The sequence below is a fragment of the Mobula birostris genome, chromosome 22 (assembly GCF_030028105.1).
Source record: "Mobula birostris isolate sMobBir1 chromosome 22, sMobBir1.hap1, whole genome shotgun sequence".
Classification (NCBI taxonomy): domain Eukaryota; kingdom Metazoa; phylum Chordata; class Chondrichthyes; order Myliobatiformes; family Myliobatidae; genus Mobula; species Mobula birostris.
In genome coordinates this window covers 39,623,633-39,651,630 of record NC_092391.1, presented here as the reverse complement: position 1 = coordinate 39,651,630, position 27,998 = coordinate 39,623,633, and the positions used below count along the sequence as shown (strand labels likewise).

The window sequence follows — 27,998 nt, the reverse complement described above, 5'->3', positions numbered from 1 at the left end:
AAGTTGACTCTGTTTCCCTTCCCATAGATGCAGCCTGACCTGAAAGTGTTTCCAGCACCTTCTGTTTTTGTTTTAGATTTCCATTGTCTGCAGAGTTTTATTTCATTTTTGCTAAACCGAGCTCCATGTTCTCACTCAAGTGAGTGTGAAACATCCTCTGACAATAGAGCGCTGGAGGTGATCTGGGTGCAGCCAGTGGCCTGAAATTTATATAATAAAAAGTATCTTAATGTTGCAGTGTAAGCTTCTTGAGCTTTTTACAGTAATATAGTAAGAATTTTGAGTAATTAGTCTATGATTTTTCAGGCAGATGTAAAAAAATGCACACACGTACATTTCAGAAGAAGCTGATGGTGATGCACAAGCTAAATTACTGACTTAACAATGCAAACATCTGAGGTTGAATCCCATCAGCTATAAAATTTACGTTCAGCTAATGATGTGGATTTTTAAAAGTAGGAGTCCTGAGACTTTACTATCATAAAGTATGCATTGTGATAAAAACTCATTATTGTAAATCAGTAACATCATAGAATCATTCAGCACAAAAAGCAGACTTAGGCCTATGCCAATCATCAGTACCCATCTGTACTCATTTTCAAGAACCTGATCTGTAGTCTTCTACACCTTGGTAATTCTTGTCTTGATACTTCATATCATCAGAAGATACAGGAGCAGATCATGTTGGCCATTGGATCATGATTGATTTATTTTCCCCCTCAATCCCAATCTCCTGCCTTTTCCCTGTAATCTTTGATGCCCCTACTAATCAAGAACCCATCAACCTCTGCTTTAATTATACCCAAAGACTTGGTCTCCACAGCCGGTCTGTGGCAATGAATTTCATAGGTTCACCACCCTCTGATAAACAAATACAAAATTCGAAGTACATGTATAATTTAAGAAAATGTACATTATACAACCATGAGACTCGTTTTCTTACAGGTAGCCACAAAGCAAGAAACGTGAAAGAACCCAATTAAAGAAGAAAATTAAAAAGACCAGCACCTGATGCGCAAGAGAAAGGGAAAACAAAACACAAATCATGCAAACAACTGAAGCAAGAAACAACATTCTGAACAAAATTGAGTTCTCAGATCCAAACTCAGGAGCAGCCCGGAGTAGGCCCAAAGCCTCACTCAGCAGTTCATCATATTAGCAGGCACGGGGCACTGCAGCCTGGGCAGTCTTCAAGCCTCAGCACCATGGAAAGAGGAGAGACCATTGCAGGGAGCAAATGAAATCAGCTCACCACTCGGATCCCAACACCCTGTCTTTTCAGTTTATCTGAGCTGGCACTTAAATTGACCAAACAATGGAACAGCAAAAAGCTCTGGTGCCCTGGAGAGAGGAGTGAACATTACAGAGAGTGAGTGAAATCGGCTCTTGCCTCCAATCTGGGCCAGTGTTTAAATTGTTTTAAGAGCAGATCGTTCATCGCAATAGGATCTGGTTGCTGCAAAGGGCTAGGAGCTTAGACCACGCCACCCAGTGACTCACTTTGGGCCCAGACTTCGCCATCCAGCCCAAAGCCACTCTCAAACTCTTCAAATCAGCATGGCACACAGAGCAATCCAAACTTGCACCCGGGCCAGTTGTATGGGCATCGAATCTCCTCTGCCTGACTTCTGCTCTCTGAATGGCTCACTCCATCTGCGTCGATTCTGCAACACACCATCTTGGCTCATCCCCTGAACTCACCTCTCCGTTGCTCACGCCCCCCCCCCCACCACTTTCAGTGATAATTTAACTCAGAAGAGGTGTTCCTAGTGATATTTTTAGTTGAATTTCCTGCCTTTTTAACTACCAGTGAGCTGTCGCACGTGTTAGGTACTGCCATCTTAACTGGAATTCCTCCTCATCTCTGCTCTAAAGGGACATCCTTATATTCTGAGGCTCTGCTCTCTGGTGCTAAATTCTCCTATCTTCAATGAGATCTTTCTTTTAATCTCCAGCAAGTACAGGCCCAGAGGCATCAAACACTTGACATACATTCTTGGGATCATTCTCACATAACCACCTCTGGGCCCTTTCCAAGTTCAGCACATTCCTTCTTAAGTTATGGGACCCAATGTGATCTGCCCAATGCTTCATCAATTGTCAGCATTACATTGTGGCATGGTAGCGTTGTGGTTGGTACCAGTAACCCGGGTTCATTTCCTTCCACAACCTGTAGGAAGTTTGTATGTTCTCCCCGTGACATGTGGGTTTCCTCTGGGTGCTCTGGTTTCCTCCCACAGTCCAAAGACATACCTATTGGTAGGTTAACTGCTCATTGTAAATTGTCCCAGAATTAGGCTAGGATGAAATCGACAGTTTGCTGGATGGCATAACCTGAAGAGCCTATTCTGTGCTGTATCTCAATAAAGTAAATTAATAACGAATCTTGAAATGAGTGTGAAGATTGTATTTGCTCTCCTTATTACTGACTACAGTGGCTTTGTTCACTGTAGTCCATCCTCTTACACAGTGTGATCAAAATGCTCCCCCACCTCCTCAAGCAACAAATTCCTGATTCCAATCGCTCTTTGATACTTCCAGAGGGAAATTCTGTCTGTTCTTTATGTGACTTCAGGCTGTTCTTAGAAGGGCAATAAACACTGGCAAGTAATGCCCAGATCCTTATTTTCTTTGCCACAACAATACCCACAAACAAACTATTTGTTCAGTTTTCTTCCATGGCTGTTATGGGGCTGGATTGTGGAAAAATCAGTTGTCATGTTGCTTTACATTTCAATTGTAAACTTACATCAAATTTACCTGAATTCAAATCTTTCATCTCCCTTACTTGGCTTTATACGTAAGAAAAAAAATAATTGCAGACATGTAGGATATAATTTGTTTGTCTCATTTTCAACCGGATGGATTTAAAATTTTGGCATTGCAATATCTATTTCGTCAACCACTGGGGATTATGGAATAGAAGAAATTTGAATATTCACATTTCATTGGCTGTAAATGTAGATAAGCTGAGAAGTGGGATAAAGAACATCCTTGCCTAAATAATCAGTGGCTTGATTTAGTCAATTTAAATTTCCCTTCCTTCCACAAACTGATTGAAAGGTGGGCAAATTCAGTGAATAAGCAAATCCCACTTGGGATAAAGGGAATAATCTCAAATTGAATTAATAAACTGATTTATTATTGCCATATGCATCCAGACCCTTCATCAGGACTCAAGATGCAGAATAAAGTACTACAGATACAGAGAAAGTGAAGTGCAGGTAGACAATAAGGTGCATGGTCATAACGAGGTACATTGAAAAGTCAAGAGTCCATCTTATCATAGGCGGACAACATCAGGGTTAATGATTGGGTAAAAATGATACCTCTTCTGCACTGATCGCAAAGGTAACCATTAGTGGCAGGATTAGTCAGAATCACCATGGAATTAAGAAAGGGTGATACTGCTTGACAATTTCATTGGAATTTTTGAGGAGGGAACTGGGAGAGTCGATAGGTTGGTACATTTGTATATTGGACCTTTTTCACAGAAGAGATTCGTGTGCAAAGTTAAAGCAGATGGGTTTGGGGATAATGTACTGTCATGAACAGAGGGGTGGTTGCCAGATAGGAGCCAGAGAGCAGGAATAAAATGGTCGCTTCCTGAGTGAAGATTAATGGGATACTGTGAGGTTCAGTGCTTGGACCTCAGGTGAAAGTAGATGCAGCAGGCAGTGAAGGCAGCAAATCAGGCACTGGATTTTATTGTGAGGGAAACTGAGTCCAGGAACAGGGATGCCCTACTGCAACTGAGCAGGGCCTTGGCGAGAACACGACCTGTAATTGAACCTTATTGTGTACAGTTTGGCCTCAATATCTGAGGGTGCACTGAAACCGGACTGATTCCAGTGATGGCAGAACCGATGTGGATAACTTAGTTTCTATTTTCTGGAATTTGGAAGAATGAAGGGGAACCTCATTTTAACTTCTAATAGGAGCAGAGAAACTAGATGCAGGAAAGTTGCCTTTCACTAGGTCTTGTAACAAAGGACAAAAAAAAATACATAGAGTGGATCTATTCAAAAGCATGTTTATTACTTGCAAGGAGATGACCACCTCCAGTCCTCAATGGATGGCAGGCAGCTTCCATTTCACAGCTTACAAGTTTTCAGGTTATTCTTTGGATGTTATCAGTCTGGGAGTCAGCTCCTCCACTTTGCAGCTGCAGTATTCAAGGCCACACAATGTACTGATCTTCTCTTAGTTACACAATGAACAATCCTCAGAACATTACGTGTCTCCTGTCATGTACACAATTAGCGTATAGCAAAACACTCTGGGATTATGCAGGTTCCATTTTGTAATATTACAAGATTAAATACATAAAAATTCTCAAAGTTTCGAGTATAATTCCACATGTTCCAGATGGTAAGGTGGTCCAGAACTAGGAGGAGCAGCCTGAGAATAAGAGGTGAACCACTTAGGGTTCCTCTGGGTGAAGTAATTTCTTCTGATTTTGGTTCTAAATGTAACAGCTCCTATCCAGTGACTGTGATCCTTGGTTAAACTCATAGAGTTATACAACACAGAAATAGGCCCCTGGTCCAACTTGTCCATGCTGACCAAGATGCTGACTGAGTTAGTCCCATTTGGCCCATATCCCTCTAAACCAGGAGTTCCAAAACTTTTTTATGCCATGGACCAATTTTTTTTTATCTCAAAATATACTTTATTCAAAAATAAATAAATACAATAAACCATTCAATAACTTTTCATCCTTTACATATGTTTCCATCATACTCAGTACATATCCCTATTTATAGCCACCCACGTGGCACTCCAGTAGTTCAGCTTACCATATCATTGTTGAAGGGTATACTCCCCGCCCACCGACCCTTCCCACTCCCACGGGTGGAGAAACCTATACTGTGGTCCTTCCCCACCGGGCCCTTGCGGTGGCTGCACCGAGTTTCAGTGCGTCCCTCAGCACGTACTCCTGCAGCCGAGAATGTGCCACTCGGCAGTATTCTCCCACGGACACCTCCATGTGCAGGTAGATCATCAAGTTTCGGGCCGACCAAAGAGCGTCTTTCACCGAGTTGATGATCTGCCAGAATGCCATGGACCAATATCATTAAGCAAGGGGTCTATAGACCTCAGATAGGGAACCCCTGCTCTAAACACCTTCTATCCATGTACTTGTCTAAATACCTTTTAAACATTGTAATTTTATCTATCTCCGCTACTTCCTCTACACCCTGTTCCACCTGCTCACCACTTTCTGTATGGAAAAAGTTGTTTCTCTGGTCTCTCTTAATTTTTTCTACTCTCACTTAAATTTATGGCCTCTAGATTCAAACTCTGCTACCCCAGGGAAAAGACTGTGACCTTTCATCCTATCTCTACCCCTTATTTTATATATGGCTAGAAGCTCAATTTTTAGCTTCCTGTGCTCTAGAAAACAAAATCTCCTACTTACCCAGTATCTCTTTATAATTCACATCCTCCACTAATGGTAACTTGCTTGTTAATCTTGCCTGTACCCTTTCCAGCTTAATGTCATCCTTTCTAGACAAAGACTGCACACAATACCCCAATTGTGGCCCGACCAACATCTTATACAGCTGTAACATCATGTCCCAACTCCTGTTCTCAGTGCTCTGTCTGATGAAGAAAAGCATACCAAATGCCATTATCACCATCCTATCTGTGTTGCCGATTTCAGAGAACTATGGACTTTGTCCTACAATGTTCTACAGAGCCCTGCCATTTACAGTGTAGGCCCTACCCTAATTTAATTTACTGAACTAAAGCAATTCACATTACCCATCTGTCGTTACTTGGCCCACTTTCTCAGTTAGTTCAGATCCTGCTGTAACCTTAAATAACCCAATTCACTGTTCGTTTTATTGATGGTTTTGTTGCCATCCGCAAAATTTACTAACCATGCTTATTACGTCATTAATCCAGATGATGAACTGGAATGGACTCAGCACAAATCCTTGCAACGGGGCATAGGCCTCTAATCTGAAAAAAAAAGCTGGCCAGCTCACTGTGGATCCCACGTGGAATTTTGCTAAAGTCCATATTGTCAACATCTACTGTTCTACCCTTATCAATCCTCTTTGTCACCTCTTCAGAAAATGCAATTAAAATCAAGAGTCATGATTTCCCACACATAAAGCCTTGCCGACTATCCCTAATTAGTCTTTGCCTTTCTAACTGCAGGCAGATCTAAAACCTAAGGGATTGCAGATGTTGGAATATGGAGCAAAGACAAAGTGCTGGAGCAACTCAAAGTGAATGGTCTCCACCCCAAACATCGACTGTCCATATGTCTCCACAGATGCTGTTTGACTTGTGGACAGAAGTTTGTGTAGTTTCAAAGTAATTATGGAAAAGGATAGGCATGGTTGACATTCTAAATTGGAGAAATGCCAATTTTGATACGCAAAAAAAAATCTGGCAAGTGTGGATTGGAACAGGCTGTTTTCTGGCAAAGGTATATTTGGTAAGTGGGAGGCCTTCAAAAGTGAAATTTTAAGGGTACAAAGCTTGTATATCCCTGTCAGAATAAAAGGTAAAGATAATAGGTTTAGGGAACCTTGGTTTTTGAGAGCTATGGTTAAGAAAAAAAACTGGAGGTGCATAGCAGGTAGTAAAAATGAGGTACTTGTGGAGTATAAGAAATGCAAGAGAATACTTAAGAAAGAAATCAGGAGGGTGAGTAGAAGGCATGAGGTTGCCCAAGCAGACAAGATAATGGAGAACCCTAAGGTAGTCTACAGATAAGTTAAGAGCAAAAGGATTGCAAGGGACAAAACTGATGCTCTGAAAGATCAGAATTGTAATCTATGCATGGAACCAAACGAGATGGGGGAGATCTGAAATGGATTTTTTTTTTGCATCTGTGTTTACTTGGGAAGTGGACACAGTGTTTATAGCAGTGTGGCAAAACAGTAGTGAGGTAATGGAAACTATACAGATTACAGAGGAGGAGGTGTTTGCCATCACAAGGCAAATTAGGGTGGATAAATCCCCAGGCCCTGACAAGGTGTTCCCTCAGACCCCGTGGCAGACAAATGCAGAAAACGCAGTGGCACTAGCAGATATATTTAAATCATCCTTAGTGACAAGTGAGATGACCAGAGGATTGGAGGATAGCCAATGTTGTTCCACTGTTTAAGAAAGGCTCTAAAAATAAACCAGGAATATATAGGCCAGTGGGCCTGACATCAGTAGTGGGAAAGTTATTGGAAGGTATTCTAGGGGACCGAATATATGAATATTTGGATAGGCATGGACTAATTAAGGATATTCAGCATGACTTTGTGTGTGGTAGATCGTACCTTACCAATCTTACAGAGTTTTTCGAAGAAGTTGTTAGGAAAGTTGATGAAGCCAAGCCAGTCGATATTGTTGACGTGAACTTTAGCGAAGCATTTGAGAAGTTAAACCATGGGAGGTTGGTAAGGAAGATTTAGTCACTTGGCATTCAAGATGAGTTAGTAAACTGGATTAGACATTGGCTTTGTGGGAGAAGCCAGAGAGTGGTAGTAGATGGTTGCCTCTCTGAGTGGAGGTCTGTGACTTGTGGAGTGCTGCATGGTTCGGTGCTGTGTCCCTTGTTGTTTGTCACCTATATCAATAATCTGGATGATAAGGTGGTTAAGTGGATCAGCAAATTTGCAGATAACACCAAGATTGGGGGTGTAGTGGACAGTGAGGCAGACTATCAGAGATTTCTGTGGGATCTGGAACAGCCGTAATGGACTGAACTTAGTGCAGATAAACGCAAGGAGTGAGTAGGACCAACCAGGGTAGGTCTTACACAGTGAATGATAGGGCACTGAGGAGTGTGGGTGAACAAAGGGATCTGGGAATACTGGTTGATAATTCATTGAAAGTGGCATCACAGGTAGGTAGGGTCATAAAGAAAGCTTTTGGCACATTGGCTTTTGTAAATCAATGTATTGAGTACAGGAGATGGGATGTTATGTTGGGGTTGTGTAAGGCATTTATGAAGCCTAATTGTGGGCAGTTTTGGTCACTAGCCTATAGGAAGGATGTCAATTAGGTTGGAAGAGTGCAGAGAAAATTTACAAGGATGTTGCTGGGACTGGAGGACCTGAATTATAAGGAAAGATTAAATAAGTTAGTACTTTATTCCTTGGAACATAGAAGATTACGAGGAGATTTGATAGAGGTATACAAAACTATGCGGGGTATAGATTGGGTAAATGCTGGCAGGCTCTTTCCATTAAGGTTGGGTGAGACTACAACTACAGGTCATGAGTTAAGGGTGAAAGGTGAAAAGTTTAAGGGGCATATGAGGGGAAATGTCTTCACTGAGAGGGTCATGAGTGTGTGGAATGAGCTGCCAGCATAAGTGGAGCATGTAAATTCGATTTCAACATTTAAGAGAAATTTGGATAGGTACATGGATAATAGGTGTATGGAGGGCTATGGTCCGGCTGTTGGTCAATGGGGCTAGACAGTTTAAATGGTTGGGCAGAGACTATGTGGGCCAAAGGGCCTGTTTCTGTGCTGTACTTTCTATGACTCCAATGTTAGGCTCATAGCCTTCAGTTCCTGGCTTGTCACTTCAGAGGTTCTGGATCCTCCAGCCATAGATGTGGGCCATTCTTCCCACATCTAGTCTGTACAGCATTGTTAAATGAAAATACATTTGAAGATAAAAACCCACACTACTTCACACATGAATCACCAAGACATATTAGGCTAAGAACCAAGTGGCAGTAAATGGGATGAGTATATATTGTACTTCATTGTCACATAGACAAGTACAAGAGGTAAAGATACAAAGAAAAACTTATTTAGAACTTAGAACATAGAACAGTACAGGCCATTCAGCCCACAATGCTGTGCCGAACCAACTAAAATGCTAATCAAAATACTCAAACACCTACACCATGTCCATATCCCTCCATCTTTCTCATATTCATGTGCCTATCTAAATGTCCCTTAAAAGCCTCTACCATACCAGGCAGCGCACTCCAGGTGTCCACCACTCTCTCAATAAAAATCTTTCCTCTCATATCCCCCTTGAACCTACCACCTCTCATCTTCAACATCTGCTATTAGACATTTCAACCCTGGGAAACAGATGCTCTCTGTCCACTCCATCTGTGCCTCTCATAATCTTGTAAACCTCAGTCAGATCTCCCCTCAGCCTCCAGCACTCCAGAAAAAAACAATCCACGTTTATCCTGCCTCTTGTGACAGTACATGCCCTCTAAACCAGGCAGCATCTTGGTAAACCTCTTCAACACCCTCTCCGGAGCCTCAACATCCTCTCTTTAGTGGAGCAACCAGAACTGTATGTAATACTACAGATGTGGCCTAACCGGAGATTTATAAAGCTGCAAAATAACCTGCTGACTTTTGAACTTTACCTCGACTAATAAAAGCCTTCTTAACCTCCTTATCAACCCGTGAGGCCACTTTCAAGGAACTATGGACTTGGATTCCAAGATCTCCCTGCTCAGTAACATTGCTAAGGCCCTTAACTGTGTACTGTCTCCTTGCATTTGCCCTACTGAGGTGCAGCACCTTAAGTTTATTTGAGTTAAACACCATCTGTCATTTCTCAGCCCATATCAGCAACTGATCTATATCGCTTTGTATTCTTGGCCATTCTTCTACACTATCCACAACTCCACCAATTTTGGTATCATCCGCAAACTGACTAACCCATCCATCCACATTTTAATCCTGGTCATTTATATACGTTACAAACAGCAGAGGTCCCAGCACAGATCACTGTGGAACTCAACTAATTACAGACCTCCTGGTCGAACAAGTCCTTTCAACCACTCTCTCTGTCTTTTTTGTGTGAGTCAGTTCTGAATCCAAACAGCCAATTCACTACGGACCCCATGCATCTTAATCTTCTGGATTAGCCTCCCATGAGAGACTTTGTCAAACGCCTTTACTAAAATCCATGTAGACAACATCCACTGCCCTACCGTCATCAATCTCTCTTGTCACCTTGTCAAAAAACTTAATCAAGTTGGTAAGACATGACCAACCACGTAAAGCCATGCTGGCTCTACCTAATTAGGCCAAATGCTCATAAGTCCTATCGCTAAGAATTTTCCATAGCAATTTCCCTACAACTGATATGAGACTCACCAGTTTATAATTCCCAGGATTTCCCTTGTTCCCTTCTTAAATAGAAGTGCAATATTAGCCATTCACCAGTCTTCTGAACCTTGTCTATGGCTAGAGAGGACATGAAGATACTGGTCAAGGCCCCAGCAATCTTGTCTCTTGCTTTCTTCAGTAACCTGAGATAAATCCTATCTGCCCTGGGGACTTACTCACCTCACTACCCATTAGGAGGCCCAACACTTCCTCCTCCCTGATCTCTAAACACTCAGCACTGATTTCCTGGTCCTCCATATCCTTTTCCTTGGTAAATACTGAAGCAAATCTGCAGCATTACAGGCACATAGTTCAGACAACACACAGAACATTGATTATATCTAAGTTATTACCAAACAGCGAAGAAAAAAGACATTAGTATATTAAAAAATCACAGTAAGAGTTAAGTCCATGGCAGTACAAGAGGTGATCTGTTGTATCCTTTTGCTGAGATGGGATTTGAATTGTGCAGGCTGGTTCAAGAACCTGACAGCTGTTCCAGTAGCTGGTAGCATGGGACTTCAGGCTTCTGTATCTCCTGCCTGATGGTAGCAGCAAGAAGAGTGGGGATCTTTGAGAATAGATACTGTACCTGATGCAGGTGTTGTCAGTGGTGAAGAGTTGGACTGAGTTGTATCCACTATTCTCTTCAGCCTCCTTCATTCCTCTGTGCTTGGAACTACTGTACCTGGCCACGGCGCAACCAGTTAGCGTACTTTTAACAATGCATCTGTATAAGTGTATTAGAGTATTTGGTGATATGCCAAATACATCTCATTAAGCCTCTAAGTAGAGGGGCTATAGGCATGGCAGGATGACTACTTCGAACACTTATCTCCAACTTTCTCAAATCTGCTTTAAGATCGTGGAGTCGTGGACACTGCTCAACCTGCGGAGCCATTGCAGTATTTCCCCTCCCTCCTCCATCAGGCATGACACGTCAGTGCATGGGTCGGTGTTTGTTACACGCATTACCGTCTCGTCCAGAAGATATACCCATCACACCGGCCCAGCTTTCACGATCGGGGTTGCAGCGCCACAGATCCCGTAGCGCGCGCCCCCGCCCGGCGGCGGCGGCGGAGGACGTGCCTGTAGCGCGCGCTCACACACGCACCCGGCCGGACGGCTGGGAGAGCGCGCGGGTGAGCAGCTGCCGCCGCAGCCGGGTTTGCCGAGGTCGTTTCTTCCTTCTTCCCCTCCGTTCACCCGTTTCGGCCCCTGGAAAGGCACGCGCGTGCAGTCCGGGAGAGCCGTCGCTGTCAATCAAAAGACGCTGGGTGCAAAGCTGGAAGCCGCCGGTCTCTGTGCTTTGCTCTCTTTCTCCCCTCTCCTTCCAGACAGCAGCCATGGGTTTCCTACACCAGCTGCACCTCTTGCTGTGGAAGAACATCACCCTGAAACGCCGGAGCCCGGTGAGTGAACGATGAGCCAGCCGGCAAAAGCAAAAGTGGGGAGGATACCACCCTGTGCCGCTGCTACCCGCAGCCGCTGACTGCCAGCGGGGGGTTTAACCACTGTTGCCTTCTTATACCGGTGCTTTCAGGTTTCGGCAGGATAGGAGGCTGCTAGGGGCTTGTTATGACAGCATGGACATTATTTCAGCGGATCGACATTCTGTTTTGCTTAAAGTCCAGAGGCAGTAGTTATTATTTATATTGAAGTTCAGTCTACATTGGGCCTGGCAATACAAGCATTTATTGCTGGTTACATTATAGCAGAGAGTTTAAAGCCGGAAGCAACATTGTTATTCTTTTTACCACATACTCATTCTGTATATGTATCGGTGGAATACAGTACTAAGATTGCATTTACAAATTACCTTAATTAAAAAAAATCAAATTGTCGGATCTAGCTCCAAATGTTTATTGCTCCAATAATACATTTTTGAGCAAATCTATTCATCAAGCAGTCGTGATTCGTAGCTGGACCCAGACCAGTGACATGGTCACGGGTGCATTTAAGGATTTTGTAGATTTTCTCTGGACTTAAGTATTAATTCATTCTCAATTTCACAGTGAGGTTTCAGCAGACAACATTGCTAGTGGATGCTGAGTTAAATCGAAACTCTCTGTGTCTCTGTATGCGTGTTTTTCTGTTCTTAGCAAGGCTGCTTCAGCACCAACAAATTGTGTCGCCTAAAAAAATGTTTATTACCGGACTACACTTCGAGTTGTTTTCAAAGATGTGAAACTAATGAGAGTTGTGTGTCAGCCTGCTTCGGGCTAGTGAAAATGGGGAGTGGGAGAAGAGAGATGAATTTTTAACAGGTTCTAGCATACTGAATTATCCATAACCGAGCGCAGTCAGTGTTTGCTGTCCTCCAGCTATTAATAATCGGCCAACACCGATTATGTTAATGGAGAAGTTCTTTCCATTCTTTATGTTCATTTTAGTTATATCAATTAATACACTGGACAGCTTAGTCTTTAATAGTGATTATGTAGTTTAAAGTTGTAATATACTTTGCTTTATGGTTAACACTCAATAAGCTGTGAATCAGTTGATGGAATTCTTACCTCTAAGTCAAAGGGATGTGAATTTGCTCCCTTTTCAATATCTAAGCAGGAAACTGCTGATGTTGGAATTTGGGGCAATAAATTATTTGCTTGAGGATTCCTGATGCAGGGTTTTGACCTGAAATGTTGGCAGCTCTTTTCACCTGTGGTTTGCTGCTAGATTTCCTGAGTTCCTTCAGCAGAATGATTGTTGTTCCAAGATTCCAGCACATAATCTGTGCTGATTATGTACTGCAGAGTGCTGTTCAGTACTCTTAAATATTCTGTCTTTCAAATGACTTGTTGAACTGAGATCATACTTGCCTGCTGTCTAGTGTTGTGGCTGAGGTTTAGACCTCAGTCACAACGCCCCCCCCCCCCCATTATCTGGTTATTAATTCCATTGGACTCTGTACTAAAGCCAAGTTAATTGATACTTTCTTTTAGCAGATCAAAGTGCTTTTTAAGGCTATACAGTAACCTGCTTTTTGTCCTGAGGTTGTGACAAAAAATTATATGAATAATGTTTTTACTTTAACATCTGCACTTTGTCCTGTAATATCAAACTACTAATTGTTCAGCTAAAGAGAATTAGGAGAGAGGTTGAAATACCACCTTACATCTAGTTCTTACAAATTTGAACATTTTTCTTCGAGCATTGGAATGATATTAATAGTACTGCCTATTGGCTAAGTTTTATTTGAATGTTATGATATTGTTTCAAGTTACCTATTCTAAACATGATGACCTGCTCACTTAGGGAATTAATGCAAATACTACATTGCATTTAATTCAGATAAGTCCAAGGTCTGGAAAGTCAAATCAAGGTAGGACTTTAACAGTAAATGGTAGGTCAGGTCCCTGGAAAGTGTTGCAGAACAGAGGGACCTGAGAGTACAAGGTTCTCTGAAAGAGCAGTCACTGGTACACAGGAAGCTTTTGGCATGCTGGCATTCATTGGTTAAGAGCAATAAACATGGAAATTGGGAGGTAAGGATGCAGTCTGCTGCTGCCTGTAAGGAGTTTGTACGTTCTCCCCATGACTGCTTGGGTTTCCTCCCACAGTCCAAAGAAGTGCTGGTCTATAGGTTAGTTGGTCATTGTTAATGATCCCCTGATTAGGCTAGGGATAAATTGGCGGGGTTGCTGGGCACATCACAACGGTCTGGAAGGGCCTATTCCATGCTGTATCGCCATAAAATAAAAAGTTGTACAGTATGCTGCTGAGGCTGCACTTAGTCTATCCATGGCCTCCTCTACTGTCAAGATGAAGCCACACTCAGGTTGGAGGAACAACACCTCATATTCCGTCTGGGTAGCTTCCAACCTGGTGTCATGAATATTGACTTCTCTAACTTCTGTTAATGCCCCTCCTCCCCTACACACCCCATCCCCTATTTATTTATTTAATATATATTTTTTTATTTTTCCCCCTTTTTTTACTTTTTTCTTCCTCTGTCCCTCTCACTATAATGCCTTGCCTGCTGTCCACCCTCTGGGCTCCCCTCCCCACTTCTGTTTCTCCCCAGGCTTCCCATCCCATGATCTTCTCCCTTCTCCAGTCTGGTATACCTTTTGCCAATCAACTTTCCAGCTCTTAGATCCACCCCTCCCCTCCTGTCTTCTCCTATCATTTCGGATCTCCCTCTCCCCCTCCCACTTTCAGAACTCTTACTATCTCTTCTTTTAGTTAGTCCTGATGAAGGGTCCCGGCCTGAAACATCGACTGTACCTCTTCCTGTAGATGCTGCCTGGCCTGCTGCGTTCCACCAGCATTTTGTGTGTGTGTTACTTGGAATATTGTGTTCAGTTTTGACCACCCTGCTATAGGAATGATATTAGTAGACTGGAAAAAGTGCAGAAAAGATTTGAGGATGTTGCCAAGACTTGAGGTACTAAATCATCGGGAGATATTGGGTAGGTTAGGATTTTTATTTTCCTCCTCGGAATGTAGGAAACAGTGAGGAGATCTTACAGAAGGTGTCTAAATTCATGAGGGATATAAGTTGGGTGAATGCTCTCAGTCTTTTACCAGGGTTGGGGAATCATGAGCCAGAGAGCATAGGTTCAAGCTGAGAGGGGAAGATTTAATAGGAACTTGGTAACTTTTTCTACACAGGAGGTGGTATGTATATGGAATGAGTTTCTGGTGATTGAAGTAAGTATAAGGACATATTTTGATAGATACTTGGCTAAGTATATGAATAGAAAGGGTTTAGAACAGGCATTTATGTTGTGGACCAATACCATTAAGCAAATGGTCTGTAGACCCCATGTTGGGAACCCCTGGTTTAGAAGAAAATGGGCCAAATTCAGACAGTAGGACTAGCTTGGATGGGCATTTTAGTCATCATGGACTGTTTGAGCTGAAGAATCGATTTTAGTGCTGTACGATTCTATATAGTTTGAAGACTGCATGATTCTGCAACCTGGCCTCTCACTTTTGCGTATTTGTTCTCTTTTGATTCTTTTTGCTAATAGGATTATTAACAAAAGCCACTTAGCCCATCAGATAATCTTAATGTCATTTACTTGGTAATTTAATGTTACAAATTTTAACTTTTACATATTACTGCTAAAGCTTAAATTTGTTAGCAAAGTTGCTGAGTCCTAGAGAAGGTTCTTGGCCCAAAACGTTACTGTCTGTTCATTTCCATAGATGCTGCCTGACCTGCTGAGTTCGTCCTGCATTTTTTGTGTGTTGCTTTGGATTTGTAGCATCTGCAGAATTTCTTGTGTTTAGAAGTTATTACTCTCCTGCAACACCTTGTTGGATAGAGCCTGTAGAAACTGTAATCTCATTGGTAGCACATTTGTATTGCAGCCAGAAAGTGGCGAGTTTGTCTGATTCCAGTGAGGTAGGTTGTCACGGGGAGTGTGCCATCTGTCAGCTGGTCGTGTTGCAGCCCCACTGCAATCCTGATCTGTGTTGCTGTCCATGTGGAGGTTGCATGTTCTCCCTCTGACTGAATAAACTTCCGCTAGGTGCCAATTGACCTCTCTCTGGAATGTGGTTACTGCCTGCATTCCAAAGGTAGGCTGATTGGTAGCTGTGAATTGCCCCTTGTGTGTAGGTGAGGTGAGTTGACAGGAATGCAGAGACATCAACATGGGTTGGGGCTGAGTGGTGGGTGTAGACACTGTGATCAGCTGCTTGTTTCCTTGCTGAGTGACTCATTTTAATGAAGCTTTGCTGGTGGAGTGGATGAAAAAAGGCACCAGAGCAGAAAAGCTCATGTAATTGTATGGAAACTGATAGTAATTCCAAGGAGGGGAGAATAATCATATGTCGTTCACCCCACTCATTGGAATGACTCCCCTTATCCTTATCATATTAACATTAAAGGATAAACTTTCCCCTCTCATCTTAAACCTGTACTTGTTGGTTCTGTAGTGTAGAATCCCCCTGTGGCCATTCCATGATCTACAGTCTCCTCCTATCTGATTCCATCTTGAGCCCTTTGCCTCTTCCACCTATCACCTCCCAATTTATCACATCATTCCCACATCCCCCATCCCCACCCCCTCACCATCTCCCCCTCATCTGGATTCACCTATCACCTGCCAGCTCATGCTTCTCCCCTTCCCCCACCCTTTTACACTTTCTCTGTTCCTTTACTTTCTTTCCAGCCCTGATGAAGGGTCTTAGCTTGGAACATCAACTGTTCATTTCCCACCATAGATGCTGCCTGACCTGCTGAGTTTCTCCAGCAGTTTGTGTGTGTACTGTATGTCAAGAGTAAACTTGGTCGAAAACAAAAAAGGAAGAGTTTGTAAGGTTTCGTAAGTTAAGCTCAAGCAGAGCCCTTGAGAATTAGAAAGAAGCCAGAAAGGAACTCGGGGAATTAAAAAAAAAACAGAAGGGGCTGCGAAAAGCCCTGGGCAAGTAGAATTAAAGAAAATCCCAAGACATCATATATATACATCAAAAGCAACAGGATGACCCTGGAGTGAGTAAGATCTTTCAAGAATAAAGGAGAAAACGTACTTGGAGGCAGAAAATATGGATGAGGTCTTAAGTGAGTAATTTGCTAAGAAGAGTGTCAAGGCGAGTGAGGTGCTGGTGTGAATGTGCTAATGTGCAAGGGGATTTTGAGATAAAGAAGGAGGCCGTGGTGGGTCTGTTAAAGTACGTAAGAATGGTTAAGTCTGCAGGGCTTGATGAGATATATCCAAGATTGTTGAGGCAGGTGAGATTGATGGGGCCTTGATCATTATCTCTGTGCCCCCTCTAGCTGTAGATGAGATTCCAGAGGGCTGGTGAGTAGCTCATGTTGGTCCGTTATTCAAAATTGGGAATAGACATAATCATGGAAATTATTGACTGGTGAGTCTCAAATGCCAGTGATGGGGGAATTTACTGGAGATAGGGTTTATGAGCATTTGGAAAATCGTGATCTAGTTAGGGGTAGACAAGATGGAGTTCTGCAGGGCAAGTTGTGTCTTATGAACTTGATTGAGATTTTTGAGGAGATGATGAAGGTTGGATGTTTTCTACATCGATTTTAGTGAGGCATTTGGCAAGGACCCTCATGGAAGGCTCATCTGGAAGACTAAGATGCATAGGATCTATGGTAAATTGATTATTTGGATTCACACAAACAGTAGTGGTTGAGACTGATTCTGGCAACAGGTCTGTGACATTCTGCAGGGATCTCTTCTGATGCTTCTGCTCTTCGTGATACATATAAATGATCTAGATGAAAATGTAGATGGACAGGTTAGTAATTTTGCAGACAAAATGAAGGTTGGCACTGTTGTGGACCGTGTGGAAGGCTGCCAAAGGACACAACAGGCTATGGATCAGTCACAGATATGGGTGGAAAAATGGCAGATGAAGTTCAATTTGGCCAAATGTGAAGTGTTACACTTTGAGAGATCAAATGTAAAGAGACAGTACACTGTCAGTGGCAAGGCCTTTAACAGTGTTGAGGCGCAAAGTGATCTTGGATTCCAAGTCCACTGAAAGTAGCTACACAGGCTGATAGGGTGGTAAAGAAGGCTTATGGAATGCTTTCCCTTATTAGCTGAGGAACTGAGTTCAACAAGTTGGGGATTATGTTGCAGTTTTACAAACTCATTATTGGAATGATGTGAAGGATGCAGAAGAAGTTTTCTAGGATGCTGCCCGGATTTGAAAGCATATGCTGTAAGGAGGTTTGGGCAAACATGGGTTTTTTTTGGGAGTGACAGAGGCTGATGGGGACTCTGATAGAAACTAATAAGTTATGAAAGGAATTGATGGTTGAAATGTCTAATAGAGAGCATGCATTTAAGACAAGGGGATAAATTCAAAGGAGATGTGTGGGGGAAGTTTTTGTTTTACAGAGTGGTGGATGCCTGGAATGCACTGCCTGGGATTGTGGTAGAGGTAAGTATGAGAGAGGTGTGGAAGAAGCACTTAGAAGAGTCATGAATATGCAGGAAATGGAAGGATATGGACATATATAGGTAGAAGGATGAGTTTAATAATTGGGCATTTGATTAATACTTAATTAGTTTGGCGCAATATTGTGGGCCAAAATCTAGTCAAGTTTATTGTCATTTCAGCGATATACACATCAAACGAGAGGACGTTTCTCTGAACCAGAATGTAAATCACTGTCATACACATAACACACAATACATGATAATTTACGAAAGTAAGGATGAAATCTGCAGATGGATTACACATAAATAAATGAAAGCACATAAGTTAAATATTGTAATGTACAGAACAGATTAACCAGTGACACTTTGAATGTGATGCAGCATGAAGTTCAGAAGCCTAATGGCCTGAGGGAAGAAGCTATTTCCCATTCTGACCGTTCTTGTTTTTATGCATCGGAGTCTCCTGCCTGATGGTAGAAAGCCAAAGAGGGTGCTGGATGGATGGTTGGTAGACCCTTATGATCTTCTCAGCTGTTCTCACAGAACTTTGTAGGGATTTCTGGTCTGATGCTTGGCTGCTCCTATACCGGATGGTGATACAACTTGTCAGAGTGCTCTCGTTGGTGCTCCAGAAGATATAGTTAAGATGGGGTGGGGTGGGAGAGGAGCCTCACTTTCCTCAATCCCTTAAGGAAGTGGAGATGTTGCTGTGCCTTCTTGTTCAGGGAGATGATATTAAGGTGCCAGGCGAGGTCATCCGTGATGTGAACTCCCAGGAACTTGGTGCACTTAGCTCTCTCCACAGAGGAGCCATGTATTTGCAAAGTGCCTGTTCCTACACACCTACAGACCATCAAGTACTCTATACAACTCATGTTATCAGTATCTTTTTTACTTGCGCATTTTCTCAACTTTTGCCCATTGGTTGTTAGTCAGTCTTTATTTATGTATAGTACTTTGAAAATTCTATTCTACTTCTTTATCCCTGTATATGCCTGCAAAAAAAAAGAACCTCAGGGTAGTCTCTGGTAACGTATATGAACTTCTACTTTGAACTTCTAGTCAATGTTCAGTGTCCACACTGGCAGTAATCTACTATCTGTATGATGTATTAGAATTACAGAGAGAAAAGCTCAATTGTAATCTCATTTGCAATCTCTGGACTTCCCAAAGCAGTTTACAGTCATCTTTTTAGTCACTATTACATCTTGAGAAATAAAAACATTCATTTTTTCCCCACACTAAGGTTCCATGAAATACAATGTTGATAATAACCAGATATTCTTTTTACTTTGGCATTGATGGAGACTCTACACTCAGTGGCTACTTCATTAGATACACCTGTACACTTGTTTATTAATGCAAATATTTAATCAGTCAGTCGAATGGCAGCAACTCCTTACATAAAAGCATGCAGACATAGTCAAGAGGTTTAGTTATTCAGACTATACATCAGAATGGGGAAGAAAAGAGTCTCTCAAAAGCAGAGGTGGAGGAGTATGCCTCATGATCAACTCTTGGTGCACAAGTATATCAGCGGTGTCCCAATTCTCAAACATGAGGAAATCTGCAGATGCTGGAAATTCAAGCAACACACACACACAATGCTGGTGGAATGCAGCAGGCCAGACAGCATCCATAGGAAGAAGCACAGTTGACATTTTGGGCCGAGACCTAACAAAGGTTCCACCAGCATTTTGTGTGTGTTGCTGTCCCAATTCTGCTCACCAGAGCTGGAATATCTAGCAGTTAAGTGCCGTTCCTTTTACCTACTGTGGGAGATTTCCAGGATCATTTTGGTAGTGGTATACATTCCACCTCAGGCCAATGTCAGTCAGGCTTTAGATGATCTGAGCAATGGGATCAACTTGCATGAAACGGTACATCCTAACAACTTCACCACTGTTTTGGGGGATTTTAATCAGGCCAGTCTGAAAATAATCACTAAGCAATTAAGGTCAACAGATCACTTGCAATAACAGAGGAAACAACACTCTGGACCAATGTTACACCACCATGAAGAATGCCTACCGTGCCATTCCACACCCTCACTTCGGAAAGTCTGATCACCTGGCTGTACTTCTACTCCCTGAGTATACGCAGAGACTGAAGACTGCAGCACCAGTAGTGAGGACCCAGAATGTATGGACAAGAGAAGCACAGGAGCGCCTACAGGACTGCTTTGAATCGGTGGACTAGACTGTATTCAGGGATTCATCTTCGAATCTGGATGAGTAAGCTGCCGTTGTTTCCAACTTCATTAAAACCTGTGTGGATAAGTGCCTACAAAGACCTGTTGTACATTCCCAATCCAAAAGCCGTGGATAAACCAGGAGGTACGTCATATGTTGAAGGCTAGATCTGTGGCACTCAAGTCTGGTGACCCAGGTCTGTACCAGAAAATCAGGTATATTTGCAGAGGACCATTTCAAGGGCGAAGAGACAATTTCAAATGAGGTGGGAGGTGACATCAGATGTACGACAGCTCTGGCAGGGTTTGCAAGATATTACTTCCTACAAGCAAAACCCAATAGCATGAATGGCAGTGATGCTTCACTACCAGATGAACTCAATGCCTTCTATGCCCACTTTGAAAGGGAGAATATAACTACAACTGTGAAGATCCCTGCTGCACATGATGACCCTGTGAAATCTGTCTCAGAGGCTGATGTTAGGCTGTCTAAAGAGGGTGAACCCTTGCAAGGCAGAAAGCCCCAGCAGAGTACTTTGTAAGGCTCTGAATACCTGTGCCAACCAACTGGCGGGAGTACTCAAGGACACTTTCAACCTCTCACTGCTATGGGTGGAAGTTCCCACTTGCTTCAAAAAGGCAACAATTATACCAATGCCTAAGAAGAATAATGTGAGCTGCCTTAATGACTGTCGCCTGGTAGCACTTACATCGACAGTGATGAAATGCTTTGAGAGGTTGGTCATGACTAGACTGAACTCCTGCCCTAGCAATTTGCCAACGGCAGACGCAATCTCAATGGCTCTTCACATGGCTTTAGACCACCTGGACAACACAAACACCTACGTTCGGATGTTGTTCATCGACTATAGCTCAGCATTTAATACCATCATTCCCACAATCCTGATTGAGAAGCTACAGAACCTGGGCCTGTGTACTTCCCTCTGCAATTGGATTTTTGACTTTCTAACTAGAAAACCACAATCTGTGTGGATTGGTGACAATAGCTCCTCCTCACTGACAGTCAACACTGGTGCACCTAAGGGGTGTGTGCTTAACCCATTGCTCTGCTCTACTCTCTCTATACCCATGACTGTGTGCCTAGGCATAGCTCAAATACCATCTATAAATTTGCTGATGATACAACCATCATTGGTAGAATCTCAGATGGAGATGAGGGGGCGTACAGGAGCGAGATATGCCAACTAGTGTAGTGGTGTTGAGCAACAACCTGGCACTCAACGTCAGTAACTCAAAAGAGCTGATTGTGGACTTCAGGAAAGGTAAGATGAAGGAACACATACTAATCCTCATAGAGGTATCAAAAGTGGAGAGAGTGAGCAGTTTCAAGTTCCTGGGTGTCAAGATCTCTGAGGACCTAACCTGTTTCCAATATACCTATGCCGTTATAAAGAAGGCAAAACTGCGACTATACTTCATTGGGAGTTTGAAGAGATTTGGTACGTCCACAAATGCACTCAGAAACTTCTATAGATGTACCATGGAGAGCATTCTGACAGGCTGCATCATGTCTGGTATGGGGGGTGGGAGGTGGGTTTGCTACTGCACAGGACCAAAAGAAGCTGCAGAGGGACGTAAATTTAGACGGATCCATCTTGGGTACTAGCATACAAAGTACCCAAGACATCTTCAAGGAGCGGTGTCTCAGAAAGGCAACGTCCTTTATTAAGGACCTCCAGCACCCAGGGCATGTCCTTTTCTCACTGTTACCATCAGGTAGGAGGTACAGAAGCCTGAAGGCACACACTCAGTGATTCAGGAACAGTTTCTTCCCATCTGTCATTCGTTTCCTAAATGGACATTGAACCCGTGAATACTACCTCACTTTTTAAATATATATTTCTGTTTTTTACACAATTTTTAACCTATTCAGTATACATGTACTGTAATTGATTTACTTATTTATTATTATTTTATTTTTTTCTTCTTTTTCTATATTATGTATTGCATTGAATTGCTGCTGCTGTTAACATATTTCATGACACATGCTGGTGATAATAAACCTGATTCTGAAATGAGATCTAAGTGACTTTGACCAGGAAAGATTGTTGGTGCCAGATGGGGTGGTTTGACTATCTCAGAAGTTGTTGATCTCCTGGAATTTTCATACACTACGGTCTGTTGAATTTACAGAGAATGGTGTGGAAAAACAAATAAAAACATCCAAGCAAGCGGCAGTTCTGTGGGCAAAAATGCCTTGTTAATGAGAGAGATCAGAGGAGAATGGCCAGACTAGTTCAAGCCAACAAGAAGGTGACAGTCAAACAAGTAGCCACACATTACAACAGAGGAGTGCAGATGTGCATCTCTGAATGTACAGCACGTCGAACCTTGAAGCAGACGAGATATAGCAGCATAAGTCCGCAAACATACGTTCAGTGGCCACTTTATTAGGTATAGGAGACACTTTATACTTTTTATACTTTTATACTTTATAGTCACCAAACAATTAATACTAGAACGTACAGTCATCACAGCGATATTTGATTCTGTGTTTCCCACTCCCCGGATTACAAATATTAAATATTAAACATAGTAAAAATTAGTAAATATTATAAATTTAAATTATAAATCATAAATAGAAAATGGAAAAATTGAAAGTAAGGTCGTGCAAAAAAACTGAGAGGCAGGTCACTTAGTAAAGTTGCCACTGATTGCACAGGAAAATTCTTATGGTTCTTTTTGAAAGTGATAGAAATATAATGGGAACACCATGAACCTCACTCACTTCCTTCTGATTTCCTATCTATTGCAAGGTTCTTCTTTGGGCAGCATTTCATCACCTTGATGAATGAAACTTCTTAAACTTTGTCGTTACTTGCATTGTTTTCTCTTCATCTCTGTGCTCTAGGACATTGCGTAAGAACAATCTCAACAGCTTTCCAACCACCTGTAATGTGAAGCTTGGTAAAGATTAGCTCTGTGTCACTGAAGTTAATGGTAGGCTCTGAAAACTAATGTTGAAGCGATAATAATTGATAGCTTTATTTAAATCAAAACTTGTGATAGTCAGGTCAAACATCAACCCAGAGAAGAATCATGTGGTTTAATTTCAGCCTGTTGTAATATCTTTTGATTTAATTCTAAGCCTATTGTCATTTAAGAAAAAAGCACTTCAGGATGTATATTGTATACATTTCTCTGACATTAAATTGTACCTTTGAACCTTTGAAGAAGTGGGAGCGGGACTTTGAAATTTAAAAAATAAATGGATGCTGGAAATTGAAATGGAAAATATTGGAAATATTCAATGTGCAGGCAGCATTCATGGAAAGAGAAAGTTTCTGGCGAGTTGCTGATCTGATACAATAACTCTTAGTTTGAGGAGATTTGGTATGTCACTAAAGACACTCAAATTTCGACTGAAGTACCATGGAGAGCATTGTAACTGGCTGCGTCCCCATCTGATATGGGGGAGGGAGCCCTGCACAGGATCGAAATAAGCCGCAGGAAGTTATGAACTCAGGTCCATCATGGACACTAGCTTCTGTTGTATCCAGAACATCTTCAAGGAGCGATGCCTTAAAAAGCGAACATCATTATTAAGGAACACCAGCACTCAGGACATGTCTCTTCTCATCAGAGAACAGGTACAGGAGCCTGAAGGGACATACTCAATGTTTCAGGAACAATGCCTTCCCCTCTGCCATCCAATTTCTAAATGGACATTGCCTCACTACTTTTGTACTCCTTATTTAATTTATTGTAATTCAGTTTTTATTACTATGTATTGCATTGTACTGCTACTGCATAACAACAAATTTCATGGCATATGCTGGTGACAATAAAACTGATTCTGATTTGGTTCCACCTCCCACAAATGCTGCCTCACTGCAGAGGTTCTCTGGCATTCTGAGCCATTCAGAAAAGCTCTGATCTTCTTAACCTCAATTTTCCACTCTTGTCCCCATTCCAAAAATGTATTTATCTCGGCCTCAAATCTATACATTGCCTAAACATCCTTCGTCCTGAATGATTAAAAAATTCTGCACAATTATTCTGTACAATTGAACCCCTTTGTTTTAAGGCAGTGACGCTGACCTTGATTTTCCAGCCATGGAAAACAGTCTCAGTGTGTGCCATATGTTTCAGTGAGATCACCTTGAACCTTCTCACTGCCTGGAATACTGTCATCATGAACCAAGTTTTTGTTTGCTAGATCACTAACTGGTATATTACTTTGGAGAAGTAACCAAAATTTTCTAAGCTTTGTCCCACCAGCACTGCAATTACTGCAATATTACTCTTGCATATTAACCCTCTTGTAATATGAACTGATGATATTCAACTTCTTGCTGTATATCTACACTGAAATTCCCTTGAAAGCCAGCACTTTTCTTTATTATCTTTAATTAATAATGGATTTTAAAATTCTTCACAGTGAGTTTAACTTTATTTCCCCTTTTTATTTTAACTTCCTCTTTCATACACTACAGTTGTCATTTTGTATCCTTCCCATGGTTTACTAGTTTTATATTGTCAAGAAATTTGCTCCATTCCCTCATCTAAGTGATTGCTTTAATTTCAGAAGCATTTCTTTGTCTGTGTCCAAATCAGAAGAAAGGATCATATATGGTATCAATTCGCTAAAATGTTTATTATTAACTCTTAGCAGTGTGGATAAACAGAGGGACCTTGGGTTCATGTCCATAGATACCTCGAAGCTGCTGAACTCAACACAGATGCCTCGAAGTTGAGATAATATAACAGCTCTAAAAAAAAAGACACTCGGGTTAGATCCACACTTGGAATCTGATTTCCCTCCATCTGTGGCTGACAGTATGAGATGAGGAGCTGCTGTGTACTTGTTCTCGCAGAAATGTGGCTCCAAGGTAACATCTAATGCACCATTAATCTTCAGGCCCTACTACTCAGGGACTTATGCTAATATTATTTTTGTGACTGTATGTGTTATCATTAAGATATGTGCTATGAGACTGTACATACAGTGTTTTGCACCTAGGCCCCAGAGGAACCTTGTTTCATTTAGCTATATACATGTGTGTGGTTGAATGACAATTAAATTTGACCTTGAACTTGAGGTTGAGCAAGCTAGGACTTTTCTCTCTGGAGTGAAGGAGGATGAGAGGTGACTTAATAGAGGTGTACAAGATGTTAAGAGGCATAGATTGAGTGGATAGCCAGGGACCTTTTTATTGAGAAGGAAATGGCTAATATGAGGGGGGCATAATTTTAAAGAGAATGGAGGGGAGTTTTGGGGGATGTCAGATGTATGTTTTTACAGAGCGGTGAATGGTGAAATGCCCTGCCACAGAAGGTGGTAGAGGTAGATACATTAGGGACATTTAAGAAACTCTGAGATAGGCACATGAATGATAGAAAATTGGAGGGCTAGGTAGGAGGGAAGGATTACACTGATCTTAAAGTAGGTTAAAATGTCAGCACAGCATTATGGGCCAAAGGGCCTGTACTGTGCTGTGGTGCTCTATGTACTCATCCAATTCTATTAGTTTCTTCAGATGAGAATCATACCCAACAAGTAATGAACTGACTTCCTATTTTGGATCTGATAGTTACTATTTCATTCTGATAGCACATAAAGCATTCTAATTGGATTGAACATTTTAGTTATACATTGTGATTTTTAAAAAATTGTTCCAGCTGTTTAGAAACCCTGTTGGAAGCAGTAATGCGAATAATATTAACTCTTCCAAAAATCAATTTCCGGTGTCTCATACTATTTCAAATGTTACAGGTTGATCTCAGTGGGCTTCTATATTCATCCATCACTCCAATGCACAGTTTTTTCAGAGAATTTATGCTTTTTTAAAATCCCTTTTATTATTACAATTTCTTTTGGACTCTCTCCCTCATTTGTGGCCATGTCCCACTTTCTGTTCTAACACTGCGGCTAAATCGATATTTTGTCTTTCTCTCTGGCTCTATTGATAAGAGTGCTTTGCAAAGTAAGAAAGTTCAAAGTAAAATTTATTATCAGAGTACATACATGTCACCACATACAACCCTGAGATTCTCTTTCCTGTAGTCATACTCAGCAAATCTATAGAATAGTAACTGTAAACAGGATCACTGAAAGAGCAAGAACATAGAAGACAACAAACTGTGCATCTGCAAATATAAATAAATAGCAATAAACAATGACAGCATAAAATAACAGGATAAAGAGTCCTTAAAGTGAAGCCATTTTTTTGTGGGAACATGTGAGTGTAGTTATCCTCCTTTGTTCAAGAGCCACTTGGCTGAGGGATAGTAACTGTTCTTGACCTGGTCGTGGGAGTTCTGAGGCACTTGTACTTTCTATCTGATGGCAGCAGTGGGAAAAGAGTGAGTGGTGAGGATCTTTGATGATTAGTGTTGCTTTCCTACAGCAGCATTTCATGTAGATGTGCTCAATGGTTGGGAGGGCTTTACCTGTGATGTACTTTCTTTTTAAATCTTTTTATTAATTTTTCCAAAGTTATAAACAAAATAACAATGTTGATACAAAGAAATTGGAATAATCTTATTGTTAATAAACATATACAGAAAAGATTTCAGATAACACAGGTATCATAGACTTCCAAACTCATGATGTAATTAATCATAGAGAAAAAAGAAATAAAAAGAAAAAAAATACAAAGAAAACCCCCAAAAAGAAACAAAAAAAAACTAAATACTAAACCCAAAAAAGCAAATGGAACAAAACAAGGCTAGACCAATATCTTAAATCGAACATGTTCAGTAATGTCGTCAACTCCGCTCCTCTACCTGTGATGTACTGGCCCGAATCCACTACCTTTTGTAGGATTTTCTGTTCAAAAGCATTGGCGTTCCCATATCAGGCCATAATGCAGCTAGTTAATACACTTTACACTTCAGCCTCATGGAGACCCAAAGTAATTCACAGCCGATTGTGGTTATATAGATGAAATACCTTTATCATAAACAAAACTAAGCCATCATCTTTGCACAGAAAGCATTGAGTTTAGTGATTTTGATAGAATGATTAATATGGCGACAACACAAACATACCAAATGTTAAGATAGAACATGAACTTGTTTACAACCACTTGAGGGGACAAGCTCATCTTAATCTTCTAAAGTACAGCAACACCCTTCAGTCCTGCAGTGGAGTGTCTTTTTAGACTTTATACTCAATTCCCTGGAGTGGAGACCTTGCCTCTAACTGGATCTGTTGCTGAAAATATTGCTCTACCCCAAAATGCTTATTCATTTCATAACAAAACAGGTGTTTCCGTTATTTGTACATGGTTGATCCTGGTAAGATATTTTCTTCAGTTATCTTAATTTCCTAGTAAGACAGTAATTAATAAACTTTTAAAATTATTTAAAAATCCACCTGTAATGGAAATAATTTAAATGTTTGTGATCTTCCAATTTTTATAGTGATGAACATCTTCAATAAATGCCAGAGCACATCCTATTATGATTGCTTCTTGTAATTAGGGCTATATGGAAGAAAAAATTATATAGAATTTGTGAGCACAGAAACAAGCTGTTGAGTCTTCCAGTGTTTCTTTCACCTGAGTTTTCCCCTTCCCTGTTTCACTTAAAGCTGTTCGTACCTGGCCCCAAAGATTATTGAGTAATATGACTTCTTACTCATGATTTACATGCAAGGATAAACTTGCGTGTTTTGTGTCGATATTCAGTAATTTCACAGTACACTAGGATTCTCCCCATTCACAGAGGTACAAATGCAGCTGTCAACGTGCAGCTGTGTAATATTATGCTACTGCATTGGTGTCTTGCACAAGATTGCTTTGTCTCCAAACAATGATCAGCCTCTGACATTGAGGGCGCAGTGGCTTCTTCTGTTGATATAATAG

The 27,998-nt window shown here is 41.4% G+C and overlaps 1 protein-coding gene across 1 annotated transcript in view; it reads left to right on the top strand.

Annotated features, from left to right (window-relative positions):
- Positions 1-11,226: 11,226 nt before the first annotated feature.
- The window catches only part of abca2 (ATP-binding cassette, sub-family A (ABC1), member 2), a 553,235-nt gene continuing 536,463 nt past the window's right edge, over positions 11,227-27,998 (top strand). Inside the window, exon 1 of the mRNA XM_072240523.1 lies at positions 11,227-11,522. Coding sequence (XP_072096624.1) covers positions 11,457-11,522 — 66 coding nt within the window. The 5' untranslated portion in view covers positions 11,227-11,456. The remainder of the gene's footprint in view (positions 11,523-27,998) is intronic.